The sequence below is a fragment of the Platalea leucorodia genome, assembly GCF_965183815.1.
Source record: "Platalea leucorodia genome assembly, chromosome: 18".
NCBI lineage: Eukaryota > Metazoa > Chordata > Aves > Pelecaniformes > Threskiornithidae > Platalea > Platalea leucorodia.
In genome coordinates, this window is record NC_138840.1 from 3263317 (window position 1) to 3280112 (window position 16796).

The 16796-nt window shown below is 45.2% G+C and overlaps 1 protein-coding gene across 1 annotated transcript in view; it reads right to left on the reverse strand.

Moving 5' to 3' along the window:
* HIVEP3 (HIVEP zinc finger 3) overlaps window positions 1-15217 on the reverse strand; it is a gene marked incomplete at its 5' end in the record, with an annotated part of 65684 nt that extends 50467 nt beyond the window's left edge. Inside the window, 2 exons of the mRNA XM_082329335.1 lie at window positions 5858-6003; window positions 10115-15217. Of these exons, the coding sequence (XP_082185461.1) occupies window positions 5858-6003; window positions 10115-15217 (5249 nt within the window). The remainder of the gene's footprint in view (window positions 1-5857; window positions 6004-10114) is intronic.
* Window positions 15218-16796: the final 1579 nt, after the last annotated feature.

Below are 16796 nucleotides of genomic sequence, written 5' to 3' on the forward strand. Positions count from 1 at the left end.
GGTATGGACCACCAGAAAGCCAGCCTCTTAGAGGGAAATGCAGACTGACTGCTTTGGTGGGGATTCCTGGAAAGCTGCCAGCATCTGACACGACATGTCTTTTTTCACATGAGCATTAACAAAATCAGGGTATGCTCTTCCCTTTTCCCAACATCCCCAACACAAGCTGGTTAATTGTTTTCAGATCTGCCTAGGCAATAGGGCTGTCCTGGTAGTCTCAAAGCCAGTGGCATGAAAGCTCTCCTCTCTGTTTGTTGTGAAGTCCTATCTGAAAAACAAACAAAAAATTCCGCATATAAGAAAGACTTTTTTTTTTTTTAAAGGTCCTTTACAGAAGCAGGATAATCACCTGTGCACAAGCTGATGCTTGAGACTTCAAAATCATGTTTCAGGGAGCAGCTTGACACGTGCAGGACCAGATTTGCAGAAAGGCTGTGCAGCCACAGGGCTGCCCAAATGAAGCACAGCAATGCCTGTTCAGCACTTCTCAAGACAGGGAAAATCCAGCAACCAAACCCCACAAGATGCTCGAATTAACGCCGAGTGGTCAGTCTGGCACCACTAGCCCTAACAGAAAAGTTTTAACACCAATTTCTCCCTTCCGTGCAAAGCAGACAAGTCTCAGGAAAACCCCTTTCACTCAAAAATGCAAATTACAGGAATTCTTTGCTTATATCTAGGAACAGAGTACAGAGTAAAATAGTACTATTTAACACCAGCCCTGCTTTGCAGAGATATATACTCATTTGAGGCACTGCCCTGGGGCCGTGAAGTGAGTTCATCTCCAGGATTCAAGCAGGTTTGCAGGTAAATTAAGGAGCATCAGCCGTTAGCTCACCCTGGTGCACAGAGCAGCTGATGTGCTACAGACATGAGCTTGCTCAGATTCCTCCTTTGCTGCTAACGTGTGTGCTCAAGTTAGTGTCTTTGAGATAAATGACTCCTTTTAAAATAAACATGGTGAATTCTTAGAACTCATCTAAGCAGCAAAGGAAATCCCCTGAACAGACTGGGCCCGATGCAGGGGTTTGGAGTTACACGCTGAGAAACTTTGCTAGTTTAACAGAGAGGTTTTCTCTAGGGTAATAAAACTCTCGCATTGTTGTGCCAGGGATTTTCCATTAGGTGTGTGTCAGCGGGTGGTGGGAGCTGCAGTTTCTGTGGCCGGTCATAGAAATGGAGTGAGATCACCCCAGAGAAGCTGACCACAGATCCCAGTGAGTCCACAACGGCAAGAACTGGGAAGAGAGCTGGGGGAAGGGAGGTTTGCATACAGCTAACGGGTCCCCCAAAGGTTTATTTATTTTTTTTTTCCCTTATGCATCTACTAATTAGCAGTCATGTTCGAGTCTGATAAAACAGTCCCAAGGCTTCTCCATTTTCCTTCAACCCAGGGGAAAGCCTCTCTCTGGACAGGGTAAGTGAGGCAGATGTACAGCTCCATCTTCTGCCTGCCTGCCTAAAATCCCATAAGCAGCCCCGCAGCATGGAGACAAAGGGCAGTGCAACACAGCAGCCTCTACCCCTCCAGCCCCGGGGCTCTCTAGGGAATGCAATGGTCAAACCTCATACAATCCCCCCGTTATCTGTACTGTACTAGGCAGAAGGGGCTTTGCCCAGGCTGAAGGGAGCAGTGATTTAAGGTGGGAGGTCAGGATGCCGGTTCAGAAGATCCCATGGCTGGTGAACCTGCAACTCTCTGTTACTTATCAGTGAGGACAAAGAGTGAAGGACTTGGATTCATATCTGAATCAGACCAAACTGATGGCTAGAGCAGCCTTGGTCACAACAGCACTATGAGCATCTCTCTTAAAGCTAAAAGATACACTACATTACGGTTCTTCTTGCTCATGTGTGGATTTGTACGCATGGGATGGTGTGAAAGGGAGGTATTTTTTAAGGTGTGAATGCAAGGATACTAGGGTCTGCAACCATAAGGTTGCAGCCATAAGTTTTTTTCCCTACAGAGAGGAAAAAATGGAACAGTTTTCCAAAGAGAGCCTTGCTTTTGATGTAGTTTTCATTTTACATGACACTGGTTTGGGGATGTCAGTTAAGGTTAGTGGTCTTTAACCTTCTATATCTTGGTATTGCTTTCCCTACTAGTTGCAATCAACTAGTGCGATAAGCCAACAGATGGGCCCCATAAAAGCACAGAGAGTTTGGCTATGAAATAGAAGACCATGTATTGACTGTAACTACCCCACTACTATCAGATTTCATCATGGTAATGCTAATGCACGGTAAACAGGCAACATTTCCCTGACAAGACCATGATACCATCAGAAACCTCACTCTCAAATCAGGTCGATACCGATCTACAGTTTCATGATGTAAGATTTCAGAATGGGCCTGGTGCCTCCAAAGTACCAGAGTGGATTGATGAAGGTGACAGAGAGCCACCAAGGAATCACGGCACTTCTTCTGAAGCAGTGCTGGCCAGCTTGACCTTCAAAGATCATTTTCACTGCTCAAAACCACCACAACATCCCTCAGGACAATTCCAATGGATATTTTTATTAGCTCCTTCAGGAGTACAAACATTGACCTGGCTGCTTAATGGCATGGTTCTCCCAAACACAACCCGTGCAGCATCCAGCCTATATGTGGGATGTTAAACAACTCCCACCTCCTTTGCAGTCAAGTGCACGGGGTGTGTTCATGGGGCAGGGGGTGAATGCTGGTTGCAATGGAGGTATAGCCAGTCTTACGAAATTTCAGGACTGCAAGCAAAAAGCCACTGCTGAAATTACATATGGAGTGATCTTAAGACTTGCTCTCTAAGAGGAATTTGTTCTTTAAACAGGAGCCCAACAGAAAACTCTGTGGATCCTGTCTACAGTTAATTGTGGAAAAGTCAAGGCAGAACCATGCATGTCCCTCCTGTGGTCCCCAAGAAACCAGAGACACAATACGAAGGGACTGCAGGTTCTCTCCTTCACAGAGGAGGCGAACGGAGGTAGGTGCTGAAATGGCTGGGTAAGTCAACAGGAGCTGAACACCTCCACCACCGAGGTCCTCTTGTCAGCCCCAGTGGCTGCTACTCCACATTATGAGATGGCACCACAGGGGCCGACTGACACCCTTCATTGAAAGAGTGATGAGGGAAGAAACTGAGGCCAAGCACATCCCAAGGCATTACTGAGCCTTGATCCTAAACCCAGGGTATGAATGTACCTCAAGGCTCAAGGAACCTGCAAGCTGTTGTTTCCAAAACACTTCCCAGTAGGTAAACATAAGCAAAGCAACCATCCACTTTCATAGCTAGGGAGGAGACATCTTCAAACGAGAGAGCGAGCTCTGAGAGTCTCTGGTGGGTTCATTGCTGTGTTCCTTAAAAATGGGCAATGGGTATGATGAAAGTATGAAATCTGGCTTTTCTGGTCTTCTCTGAAAGCCAAGAAATATGATTCTAGCTGGCAGGCTGGACAGCAGCAGGGAAAGTAGCAGAGCTGGTCCTGGCAGTGCCATAAACAATGAAGCAATGGGGGAAAGACAGCTATGGGATTGGGGAAGCCAGAAGACTGCACAGAAGGAAAAGCAAGTGTTGAAAATGAGAGTAACAAAGGCAAGAACTCTAAAGAAATAAAAACTGAGGGGAAGAAGGAGCTAAAAGAGCTGCAGCAAGTTCACCTTTTGTGGGAACACTTGAATTTCTTTATAATCTCCCTCCTTGGTTGAGGCAGCAAAGCATGGGATGGCTCCAAAAGATTCGAAACCAACTGCATCTCACTGGAAGGATGGATCTAGCCAGGAGCAGACCATGTGAAACCAATAAATAAGGGGAAAACTGAGATGAGGAAATTTTTTTTTTGGGGTGGGGGGAAGACAGTGAAATAACATCTTGAGAATTGATGCACTTTTTGTAAAACATTTTCAAGAGATGGCCAGGAAAGGGGTCTGATCCATTTAGTATCTTCCACAAAGCACTAGACACCCTGTGGATTCATCTGCAGGCTTGTTCCTTCACTGCAAGAAAATATCCTTGCAGACACAAGCTGCTGAGGCTGAACAATTTGACATCAGAAACCTTGGGGGAACTAGCCACGGACCACCAGGTACGCACCGAGCACCTTGGGAGAACAGCCTGTCCTGCCTGACCTCTGAGCAGGGTGTATGCCATGTAATTTAGATATAAAATTTATTTCTGCGACCTGGTGTGTTACATTAGTGCCTGTGCTTGGCATTAAACAGCTACTATATTCTGTCTCACATCCAGAAGGACGTCTGCCTTAAGTCAGTGCTACAGGAACTTTAAAATAAAACATAGCATACGTTCAGGATGACTAATGTGTTCCCTGATGCTGGCTTACACAGAACATGTTGGAAAAGTTGCTTTATTTTGTGTCTGTCATTTAGAAAATGTGACTCCGCATCCGTTGTGCTGGGCTCGGGGACGCAGACAGCCTGCCCGCGTGAGCGCAGGGATGTGGAGACGGGCTCGTTTCGGTGGGGGCAGTCGGGGAGCAGCCAGCACCGAACACCCCCGCGTCTCTCCCCAAAAAACCTCCCTGGAGCTGCTCTGCGAGGGGTAGGGTGATTTTCATTACTGTTAACACTCAGCCTCTTTAATCATGTCTAGGAAGGAGTCCAAGAGTCCCCCTGAAACGGCCACAGCTCCGGGACAACACAGTCGAGGGGAACGGAGGCTTCTCGTGGGCATTAAGGCAATAAAACCCAGCGCTCAGTTCGTCCCATGGGTCCTATCTGCTACAGGAGGGTGATGGAAACGCACCGAACCCATTGTATGTCTCAGTCTGTTGCTTTCTTGCCATTCCCTGGCTCCCTCCCTAAATCACTTCAGGTCATAACCACTACAGGTTGCCATTACTTTAGCTTTCTGCATTCACCACTCACTACCGACACATATCTAAACCTGAGCTGGGCTCATAGTGCCTACGTCTGGGTGAGAGGTGAGTTGTCCTGAACAAACAAGCAGGTTTCCTTTCCCAAAGCACTACTTTACACTTTTGGTTAGCTAGTTTGATCATCTGCTAATGAAATATTTTAAAATAAAAGCAAACTTCAACTGGTAACAGCAGAAAACCACAACCGCTGACTAATTAAAGCCTTTTTCTAACGCACAAAAAACAAGACCACCCAACAGCAAGAGCAGAACTGATGAATCCTGCTAGGGATTTCTTACATCTCTTTGGCCCCCTCTGCAACACACAGGAAGGATGATCTTGAAGTATGAACTTTAATTGTATCCCACAGACACGCTACTTATTAGCTGATTTTTTATTTTTGAAAAGGTAAACAGTAGTATTAGACCAGTGCTGAATTACTGAAGAGTACTCTGAATTACCTGGAGCTGAGAATTAAGATATACATCAAATTTAGATCTTGCATCCATTCTGGTTTGAACTACTTTGGTTAGGTGGGATTAAAATCACGTAAATACAACCCTTCTCTTCTCCCCCACCCAAAACCCAGGCATCAGAAAACATCTCCCCAGATCCTCCTTATAATGATAACAACCCTTAGGAACATCATTTTCAGGAGAAGGCTCTGGAAAGATTTGGAAGATATGGAGTACACCCCCGTCACATCAGAGACAGTTGCAGGACGTGTTTGTGCTCTTCAACCATCTTCACTCAACCACCCACTCCGAAAAGAGATCGAGGTGCTTTCTAAATTGAAGACAACTCAAACAAAGAAAATTAATGCAGTCCAGAGTATCTACTGATCTCAAGGGCCAGGTTTTTACAGTGGCTGTGGAAAGTAAGCTGAAATCCAACTATATCTGGCCTTCCCCTGCTCACCTCCATGTGGCACCTTCACTGACTTGCCATCACTGTTATCAGTAACTCCTATACAATGTGACATAAAGAGAGAAATAAAATGCGACACTTACCCTCCTTCAAAGATCTTGATCCTGACTGGCTCCCCTCTTTTGGTTACAAGAGCCTCTTCTTCTGATTTTCCTCTTTTATCCTCTTCTTTCTCAGCTCTAGTTATATCTTTTCGACCTTCATTAGAAAGGAGCGGAGGCAAATGAACCTATCTCCCCAAAAGAGCAAAACAATCATCGATTACATACAAAATCACTCTAAGACAGACACAGACCAAACAGTCTCAGAAGGAGCCAGCAACCTACCGCACTTGCTGCTCCTGACAGCTAAGTGCAGTAATTAGGACATCTTCCTAACAAACAGGGCCTCTGCTTCTGGATTTCGAGCCCTGCTGGTTATGATATGTTTACAGTGACCACTGACAAGTTTTTAAATGACCCCCTGCATATGGTGGCTCAGTATTATCCAGCTCTTGCCAACTGGAAAACCGAGGCATAAAGAGAAGTGTCTTGGCTGGGGTCACTCTGAGTGTGTGGTGGAGCCATGGGTCTCTGTTCCCAAATCCACTGCTCTGTCCTTGGATAATCCTCTCTCTAATACATACATCCACAAAGGTCTAGAGAGGAGGCATCTGTAGAATTCATATATTTAACCTCAACTTTTGGGTTTCCCCCACATACACACACATTCACACAAATTTGGAGTTTAGCCATCTAAACTTGATATAAATCACTTGACAGTCAAAGCTCTCGGGTGATTTCTTTTCACTGAAACCCTGTTGCCAAGGGCGCCGTACAGAGAAAGCCACAAAACCAACGGGAGAAAATAATCCTCAACCTCCCCAGATGTTCCCAGGGTGAAATTTGCTTTTTCCCTGTTAAACTTGCCACCCCTTGTTTAGACCCAGGTTTAAGCCATGCACTGACATCTCATCTAGCATGTTTAATGTTATTTTTTATAGTATATGGACCTAAACATTAGAGCTATGTCTCTAGCTCTGTACGATGCAAGGCGAGCTCCCCACACCTGGAATGAAATCTTGGGATGTTGCCCCCCTACAACCTAACAGTACAAATAACCGGAGTCTCCAAAGCTCTGAAAGAGCAAAGCAGTTTGCCTTTCACCCAGGTTACTTTTTACACAAATGCAAGAATATCTTTGAAGTTCAGCTGAATTACCCACATCCTCACTTTATATAGAATTTACGGGAAAAGATTAAAGGCATTTGAGAGACCAGGGTTATTAGAGGGATTTTGGCCTGAATATAGCCGACGAACTGGCAGAAGTCTAAAGCAGAGCTGGTCACCCTTGACTCTTTACAGTTGCTGGAAAGAGTGGCAGCTCTCAAGGGTGATTCATCTACTCTACCTTAGGCACTTATCTCAAAGGGGAATGAATCACCCAAGAGGTGCCTCTTTGTCTCCCATGGTTATACGGGAAGCCAAGAGCAACTAGCTCAAACTGAGACATGCAAAATTCAGCGGGATGTAACCCAGCCTCCACAGCAGCGCGCTGCTGGTATGACCATCAGATTTGCGCAGGAGGGGGGATGGACTCACTAAAAAGCAGCTTTGCAAAACTGAGGTCAAACGTTTCAAATTTGCCCAGTAATTTCAGGAGTTCAGCTTAGAGCATTAAATGCACCTGAGACTGCTCTCTGCCCTTGGGGCCAGCTTACAGAGATTAGCCCATGTCCACGCCATCAGACCCACATACCCTTCCTAGATGCCTCCTGGGAACGGTCCCTGTCCTGTCCCATCTCCCTAAATGTGCCCAGGAATTGCTTGGGCGAGGGCTATCAGTCCAGGACAGAACTGTGCCACGAACCATTTTAACAATTTAACAGCGGAAACGGTCTCGAGCTGGTGTCTCTGGGCATGGAGATGTCTGTGCTCGGAGGAAATCAGTGGCAGGAGACACACTGAGCACCTTCAAAAATTAAACCTCGGCAGTTATGACTTCACCTCCTGATATGAGCTACACGCTCATAACAACGCTAGTGATAACCTTCCCAGTTCAGTTCCTTATTTACTGAGGAATACAAAACAATTGACTTTCTAGATGTAGCATGAGGTTTATTTATTGCAACTTTTGAAAGCACAAAACATAGACAGATGAAAGGCACCAGAGAGAGCCAAAATCATACAGTCACTACTATCCCCTTTTACAATCTCGTTTAATTTACAAAGTGTGCAAGCCCGATACAGTGTAATTAGCCATCCCTACATGCACGCTGGAGCCTACAGTCACTTCAGAATTGATCTGCTCAGTAAATCCCACTGGTAATTTAAAAACCAAGCCAAGTACGTAAACAGTATAGACAGTACTACTGCTTGCTGGTAGCTTGCTGCATGCATAATTGTACAAAATTTTAGAGCTGTTTTACATTTTCTGTTGTGTTGACTGACAACTTATAGTTACATAAAGAAGAAAATATTTAAGGGAAATAGCTAGAGCAGAGTTAACTGAAGGTTGAACTTTCAACCTTTGATTGATGCTACTGCTAGGCAGCTCCTGTTAATCGCATCTTCCTGAGTAACCAGCAACGCTGCTTCCTAATCTGTGCAAGTCATATGCATTTTAAAAACTACACTGAGGATTTCACTCCCACTGATCATCTAATCAAAAATTATTTCTCTGCTTGGCATGTCAATTTATCTCTGTTGAAATTAACATAATTTCTGCAAACCCCACTCCTTTAAGCAGCAGGTATTAATACTAGATTTAGGCTACACCATTTTCTAGGTGAATTTGGCAGGACAAACTCTTACTTTTGCAAATTGTACCATGAAAACCTTAACTTTCACCACCAGTCAGCTTATAGGGTTTTGTCTAAAAGGTTTTTGAGCCTTTTGAGCAAATGCATGCAGTGAAATATGTGTTTTGATGACTAAGGGCTGAACCATTCTTGTCTAGAGCTTAACCTTTAACTTCAGGGTATGAGGGTCTCGTATTTCTGAAACACACACTTGGTGTGCATTTTAGCACCATGTCAAAGAGCAAAGCTCAGAGGAGCACAGGCACTTCTATTAGAGAATGAACTCAAGGATGGTACGGCACGGTTCAGATAAAATCCTTTGAAAAAGACTGCATAAATATCAAGCATTAGTGTGGTTATTGCACTGCACAGGTAATTATCTGCCTCTATGTCCCTAGAAATTCTGTCTTTTGGATTTCTGCAGTAGAATGATGGCAATGCTGAATAGAAATAAAGATTTATTGAATCAAAGTGACGCTACTGTGTATTTTAAGACATATTTATAAGCAGCAGCTGCAACAGCGATTATGATAAATTTAATATTCAGAGTTCATTTCATGATACAGAAATAAAATGAATAATCCATCAATATAAATTGACTTGAGATGAATATCAAATTGCAAAATCTTTAGAGCAATTCTGTTTGCTAATCTACATGAACATGATCTGGATTAAAGGGATCTGTATGGTTCAGCATTAACCAAGAGGGGAAAAGTCTGGCCTCAAAATGAGATACAAAACACTAGGCAGTTACCAGAAGTGTCTTAAAGACTTCTGTGCCCATATGGCCAATGCCTCTGGTGAGCTCTGCTCCTGTGAAGCCGTTTGCCTTGCTCCCCTTAAGTCTGTGTTAAATATCCTCAGATACCTGGAAAAGCAGGTAGACAGCTAAGGACATTAACTAAACAGACTAAGCAACATGGGTGTTTTAACAAGACTCCATGTCTAGCCTACTGAGGCACTTTTATAAATGTCACTGCATGCCTTTATGCTTCTTTGGGGGCCTAAATACACTTGCAAATGTTCCTTTAATATTTTTAAATACATTTAAGTATGCCTCTCCAAGTTCATTAAAGTACGATCAGCAGATGCACAACCAGACAGAATCCCATTTCCCCAAGGTAATCCTTTTTCATTTAGAACACGCAAAATGTAGGGAATTATAACAGCATTTATCAAAAAAAAAAAAAAAGTTGTAAAGCTATTTGAAATATCAAGACAAATGCAAATCAAGTCTAATCCTTTGTGCTTGAGCAGTGGCAGTTCATGGTGCGGTGGTGATTCCTACATGCTTTTTTGATTACAAGGCAAGTAGAAACTGGAGAAAAGAAACATGGCAGATTGCCTTGCAGCAGGCTTGCCTTTTTTTTTTTTTTTTTTTTTTGGATTACAGTGAGTTTTAGCTTCTTCATTCTAAAAGTTTCACTGAGAACAGGTGCTTACCAAACTGAGACAGGGATGAATAAACTCCTATTAAACTAAGAATAGCAATTCCCCGTCCCTCATCCCCCTCTTCCCATGTATCCAAATGGATGAGGAGAAATATATAGGATTGCATTACCTCTGTCATTTTTGGCTTCCTGGAGCTGGACGGGACAAGCCTGCCTGCCTCTGGACGTGGAGCAGTAGCCATGGTGTAGGTTTCCTTGCTCACCTTCTGCTTGGACCTCAGGAGCGACAGGGCTGCTTTAGTGGATATACCCGGAAGGTTAGGATTATACAAGCTAATACACCAGCTGGCATACACTGAAGACCGTCGATCAACTTGCTGGATATGATTTGGCTTTATGTAGTTCAAATAGCACCAACTGACATTAGTGGTTGTGTGGAGACTGGGGAACTGAAGTACCTTCTTTGTATCTGTACCTTCTCGAGACTTCATTGCACTATGAGTGACCTCAGACGGAGGTGCAGGGCTTGGAGGGTTTGATGGAGACTGCTCCACCAGTTCTTTGGAGTCTTCTTTCTTCACAGGTTGCAAAGGTGCCTTGCTGAGGAACTGCTTACCAGCTGGCTGCTTATACTCTTCCAGTGCCTCAAAACTTGGAGAACCTGAATGGGACACAGCTTGCTGCAAAGTACTTGGGATTTCCTTTGGCTCTGACTGCTCTAAGGACAAACTAGGTGGTGTCTCAACCTCGACCCTGCCTTGGCTTTCTGCAAGAAAGTGAGATTTATCCTGCTTTTTCCCTTCTTCTGTTGCACTGGGTGGCTTCACCACTTCCAGCTTCTCTTCTGCTTCAGACACCTCCTCCTCTTTCACTCTCTTCTGCTGTTGTGTTTCCATTGTCAGCTCCAAACTACCAGCTGGAGAGAGCATCCTTTTGCTTCCACCGACTGTTGATGGGCCTCCTTCCAGTCCAAGGACGCTGTCTGATGGGGAGGTGAGTGGCATATAGCCTTTTCGTTCTGGTAAGGGTAAGGGCACTCTCAGATACGGGCTCTGGAAAATGCTTCTTTGATCCTCCGTGATCATCTGTGCCAGATCGAAGCCTAGTCCATGAACATCGGCGCTACAGACCAGGGTACCCTTGGGTTGGCGATCATCAAACTTTGGGAGAATGATAGAAGAGGAACTGCACTGGGATTGAGTGACCAGAATCTGGGAAAGCGTTGTGTACATCGCACTCCCATAGGACGGCATATTTGTCTGTATGCGCACAGGGACAACAAGCGACACCATTGGGTCTGACCGCGTAGGAACGAGCTGAGATGCGGATATGGACACCGAAGGACTTGTTGTGCAGGTCAAAGGATGCAACCTACTGTCTGAGCCATATTCTGTGCACGGGGAAAGACTGGAGGTTCCTGCTGCTGGGAATAAACTGGATTTGATCTGTGGTAAATGTCCACCAGCTTCACCTGGCAACTGGAGAGCAAACTGAGACTGAAGAGGCAGAAAAAAGGCTGAAGGGATTGGTGAGGAGCCAGGATAATGCACCGGCAGGAATGAAGGATGCTGCCTGAACGGCACCTCAGCAGGGTGAGACATTAAGGGAGGAGTGATATGAAGCGGGCCGGGGTGGATGAGCGTTTGCGGGAGAGGCAGTGGTGGGGTCTGAAATATGGAAGGAGGAATCTGAGGCATGGTGAACTGAGCCGAGAGGATGTCAGACATAGTGTGTGCGGCGAAGAGCTCTGCAGACTGCCCTGGCTGCGGCAGGAGATGCTGGTAGGGGAAGATAGAAACTTGTGGGGACATGAACTGCTTTTCATGCAGCGTTAGCTGTGGTACGGGATGGTGAAACACTTGCAGAGCTTCTGTGTATGGCTGGGTATACGCTGGCTGAGGGCTGTCTTTTGGCTGACTCTTTTCACTTGAGTGAGTACCATGAGAGGGCAAAGGGGATGAAGATGTTGGCTGCTGGGGCAAACTTGTCGAAGGAGATTTACTTGAAGAAGGAACTGAATCTTCTGTCTCTGGCCGGCCTGTTGGGCCCAAGTCTGGCTCATGCTCTGGGTGTCTAGTGAGGGACGCTTGCCTAACCAGAAAGCATTTCCTTCTCTCCTGTGGAGCCGGGGAGGCCGAGGGGCCGGCGGTTGAGGCAGGAGTGGACGACAAGCTCCCGTAGTCAAATGATTTACTGCGGGTCTCTGACATCTGGGAAGGATGTGACACGTTCGGCGTCTGCTCAGAAGCAGATCTCCGCATTTCCCTGGAATGATGATGGTGGCTTGGTACCATCAGCATATGTGAGCCAATGCCAGGAGGCTTTGGGTGGGATTCAGAGGCCTGGCCGGTTGACTCCGACTTGCTGTGATCTTCACGATCGAACGACACAGAGTGGCTGGAGCCATGGGATATGCTGCTTTCCTGACTTGGGCTTCGGGTGAGAGAGACTGATTCAAAACTGGACTCTCCAGAGGACTGAGCCATTTCTGCCAGCCGCAGCCTCTTCTTTTTTGGTGGGAGTTTCTCTGCAGGGAGCTGAGAAAGGGTCTGGCTCCTCTGTGGCCACTGAAATTCCTCCGTTTTCTCTGGCTCTTTCGGAGGAGGCTCTGGCTCCATTTCTGGTCTGTCGGGCTCTTCCGTGACCAGAATCTCTGGGACCTGGATGTTGGGCTGGCGTACCAGCTTGGGCTGCAGGGAGTGAGGCGGTCGGCTGTGCTGGGGTGTTGGCTGAGACGAGTACTGTGACAAGGGTTTCTCTTCTCCTTCCAAGCTGCTCGCCTGCTCGATAGAGTCAGACTTCTCAAAGGAGCTCGTGTGCTGGATGACAGAGATCTCCTTTGAGGTCGTTCTTCTCTCTTTGCCCTCTGCACTCGAAGACGGTTTGGTACTCCTGGAATGAAAGCTAGCACTGACATCAGAAGGCGCGGATTTACCCGGATCTGCTGGTGACTTAATGGATTCGCGGGTTAGGTTTAAAGCGACATCAGATGATGCTAGGTTTGCAAACTGAGTCCCTGGCCCAGTACTGGAGGAGGGAGTGTCAGACAACTCGAAAGCTGGAGGCTCCTCGTCATCACCGAGACTCTTTTCCTTTCGTCTTTTTCGGAGTGGGGTGAGCTCCAAACTGCTCCCTAGCTTGTAATGCATCATCTGGGGCCATGTGTCAGGATCCGCAACACTTTTCTCAGTCTCTGAAGAGGTATGGGAAGTGGAAGAGCGAGGCTTTGAGAGCTGCAGTTCTGAACAGTAGTATTTCTTATGGGCTTCATAATTGTCCCTTTTCTTATACCGAGCACCACATATGTTACACTCGTACATGAACCCTTTAACTTTCGGACCCTTCCTTGACTTTTTGGTAAGATCGCTTTCCTTGGTTTCAGGCTCCTCAGGAGGTTTGGAAACAGTTTCTTTGTTCGCAGAGCTAACCTCCTCTGAGACGTATTCTACTCCCAAAGGTAGCTCAATAGCTGGTTGTCGTTTTAGCATTCGAGGATGGGAAGAAAACGCTTGACTGCGGCTTAAGACTTCAGGCTCCATGATGTGATCATCAAATGAATAGCTACCTCTAAAGGTATGTGGGGAGCTTATAGTGCATGCAGCAGAAGGCATTGAGTGGCTTCTTAGGAGAGGCACTGTCTCTGTGGCACTGTGGGATTGCTGAAGTGACAATAATGATTGTTCGGGCTTAATTTTTTCACCGTGGGATGTCAACACTTTCGATGCATCCAACTGGCTACTGGAACCAGACTTGATATCAAACTGAAACGGTTCTCTATATACACCAGACTTTGGAGATTCAATGCTGCTACGTCTAGATAAAGAGCTTCTTCTAGGCTTAACACTATCTATTTCACTGGTATCTACAACAGCTTCATTAATTGTAATTAGCTTAGTGATGTGTTCAATAACCTGTGTTCTAGGCACAGATAATGGTACCATACTGGGTTTCTCTTCGGTAGACAGGTGCGGAAACCCCTGGGTTGTGTTTGCAGCTAACGCGGCAGTCCTTTGCCCAATTCTACCACATTTCCCAAAAATAATTTCTGCATAAGATTTTGCATTAGTATTTGGTGGGCTGATCTGCTGCTCTGCACTTTCTGATCTCGAGAAGTAGCCTGACTCGGTACTCCCTTTGCTCCCGGGGCTCAGGAAAGCTTGTTCATCTATGACCTTCTTCCGTTCGCTTAAGCGGAGTGCAAGCTTCTGCTTTATAGTATGGGTATCTTCAGATTTATGGCTCAGAGCATGGTCTGACGATGGCTCCACAAACTGGGTGCTGTCCTCAAGAGACTGAGACAACGAACACCGGTCATGGCTGGAGCCTTGGCTCCCTCCACTCAGCAAACTACTGGACAACAGGGTGTGCTTCTGCCTGGGTGAGAGCTCTACCGAATGGCCTGACATTGCACCCGTTTCCTCCTCTGAATCTGTGCTTTCTCCTTCTGTTGGCTCTTCAAAGTCCTCCCCACCAATCCTTTCCATTTCCAAGCTCGATGGATACATCTCTGCTCCGATCCCTGAGGCCAGCCCAGCTTTTATTCGATGAGCATGAGATTTCCTATGTTTATACAAATTGCTCTTAGTCTTAAAAGAAAAGCCACATGGAATGCAAGGATATGGCCTCTCACCCGTGTGTGACCTGATATGTTTTTGGAGCACACTTGGCTTCGCACAAGGCCTGCTGCAGTACTGGCAAATATATTTGCCTGGCTTCTGAGGTTTCTTTTCCTTCTTGTGCACTTCCTCAGCCTGTTTTAAGGAAACCTGCGAAGGGCGAGGGATATAGACCTTTTGAACGGACGGCATGTCCTCTCCAGGAATGATCGGTGAATGGGAAGGTAAGAGCTGGCCGTGGTGAGAGTGAAGCCCGGGTGATGAAAAGGAGCCAGAGGGACCTGGTCTTACTGGATCAACTAGCTGCCATGTGGGACCTTCAAGGACATGCTCTGGTTTCCCAGGAGACATAAATGCTGGTGACAGTGTGTGCTGCTGAAGCTGCGAAACGTGGGGAGGATGTTCAAAAGAGGAAGGCTTAGGTTGCTTCTGGTGTCCAGTCTTCTCCTGAGACTCCTCTCTTGGAATCGGCAAAGAACCAGAAAAGTGCTGCTGCGATATGATATCTCGGAGAGGGGTTCCTTGCGAAGAAGCAGAGCTGCCCTGGTACGTAGCTGCAGATGAAATACTGGCTTGGAAAGCCTCTCCTTTGGGAAGCCTCTTTCTTGGACTTTCCTCAGCCTTTTTTGTGCTCTTCTGGCTTTGTTCAGGATCCATGACCTTAAAAGGGTCTTTGAATGCTATTTCGGGAAGGTTTTGGCAGGCTTCATTTACGAATAATAAAGGTCTCGTCTGTAGATTCCCTGTTTTGCCTGCATTTGCTACGAAGCTGGAGCCGCCAGGAGATGGTTGTTGATTTAAGATTTTACTAAAGTGTCACTAGTTGCTATTTGACTCAAAAAAAAAAATGTTTCAAGGTCAATAAAGTTCACATTGGTAACACATGACAAACTACTTCAAAGAGAGAAAACTTTCCAAAACTTCTAGTCCAAATATTTTCCTTGTGAACTTGGTTAAGGCTTTAAACCTTGCCATTTTATTTCAGTTGACAGTGGCAAGCCTTCAAAGTCAAGATGCAACCCACAATGTGTCTCTTGTTTGTTATGCAAACCTTTGAAAACTTGAGACTTTAGTGCTCATCTCATAATGATCTTTTTTTCCTGTGCAAGGAAAATAACACTGAATGGTGTATGTCCCCCTGTGTCTTCCTTCTGTTCCACTTTCGAGTTCAAAAGCCTTGGAAAAGTATTTCCCACATTTCTGTAATTACATCCGAAAGAAAACGAACAGAAAAAAATTACTTCAGTATTTGTATTTAAGTAATTAAATGCTGCTACTTTTATAGAGGCTGACAGTAAATATTTTGCACAAAAGAATTCAGAATAACTGACTGAATGTCTACCATTTGTGAGACATTACTTTTAATGGTAATCTAAACATAAATTGTACTAAGCCAAACCTCAGGGACTCATGCTCAGTTTAATGCACACATAACCTGGCTCTGTAGCAGTAACCAAAGACAGTAACTTGAAACACAGACAGTTTTGAAAAATGTATTAAAATGCTTTCAAACTTGAATTCCTTCTAATCTCCTACAAACATTTATGGTTTTACAATTTTTATAATTATATTTCTTTTCCAAACAGACTACACAATAAAGCTGACTAAATACAAAGCACTGTCTAATGTAGCACATACATTCACTGACAAATAAAACGCAAATCTTTTCTGCATAAAATCCGCTCTTAAGCTTGCAATAATCTTCAGCGTCATTTACAACAATAGCAGGTAAAGAGAAAGCACATGCACTCTTTTACTGAAATGTTGCCTCTTTAATTTCCTGCCTTTTGGCACAAAACAATGGTGCAAATCCAACTTCTATAGCATGCACATATTTCATACAGACGGGATGTCGAAATTGGCTGTCTATGAAGGGGAACCCTTCTTACAGTGAATTTCAATGGGAGGCTCTATTAAACCTACCACCCTTGTCAGCAACTAACAGCTATTAATGAGACACTCAGGGAGGAAACACTCCGATTCCACTGAAATAAGACAGCATCACCAAGAGATGGAATAGAAAATGGGTGGGGCGTTCCTAAGGAAAATAAGGATGGTGCTTTTTAAGTGAAGAAAATTGATACATGTAATTTACAACGAGAAAAGAAATATCCTCCTTCTTTACAAAGCTATTATCTGCCTTAGGGTGCAGTGGCTTGCTATGACAGAATTGCATTGGTTTAATTATGGGAAATTTCTCAAAGCTCTGCTGCTTTGATCCTGCCAGTGTAAACCC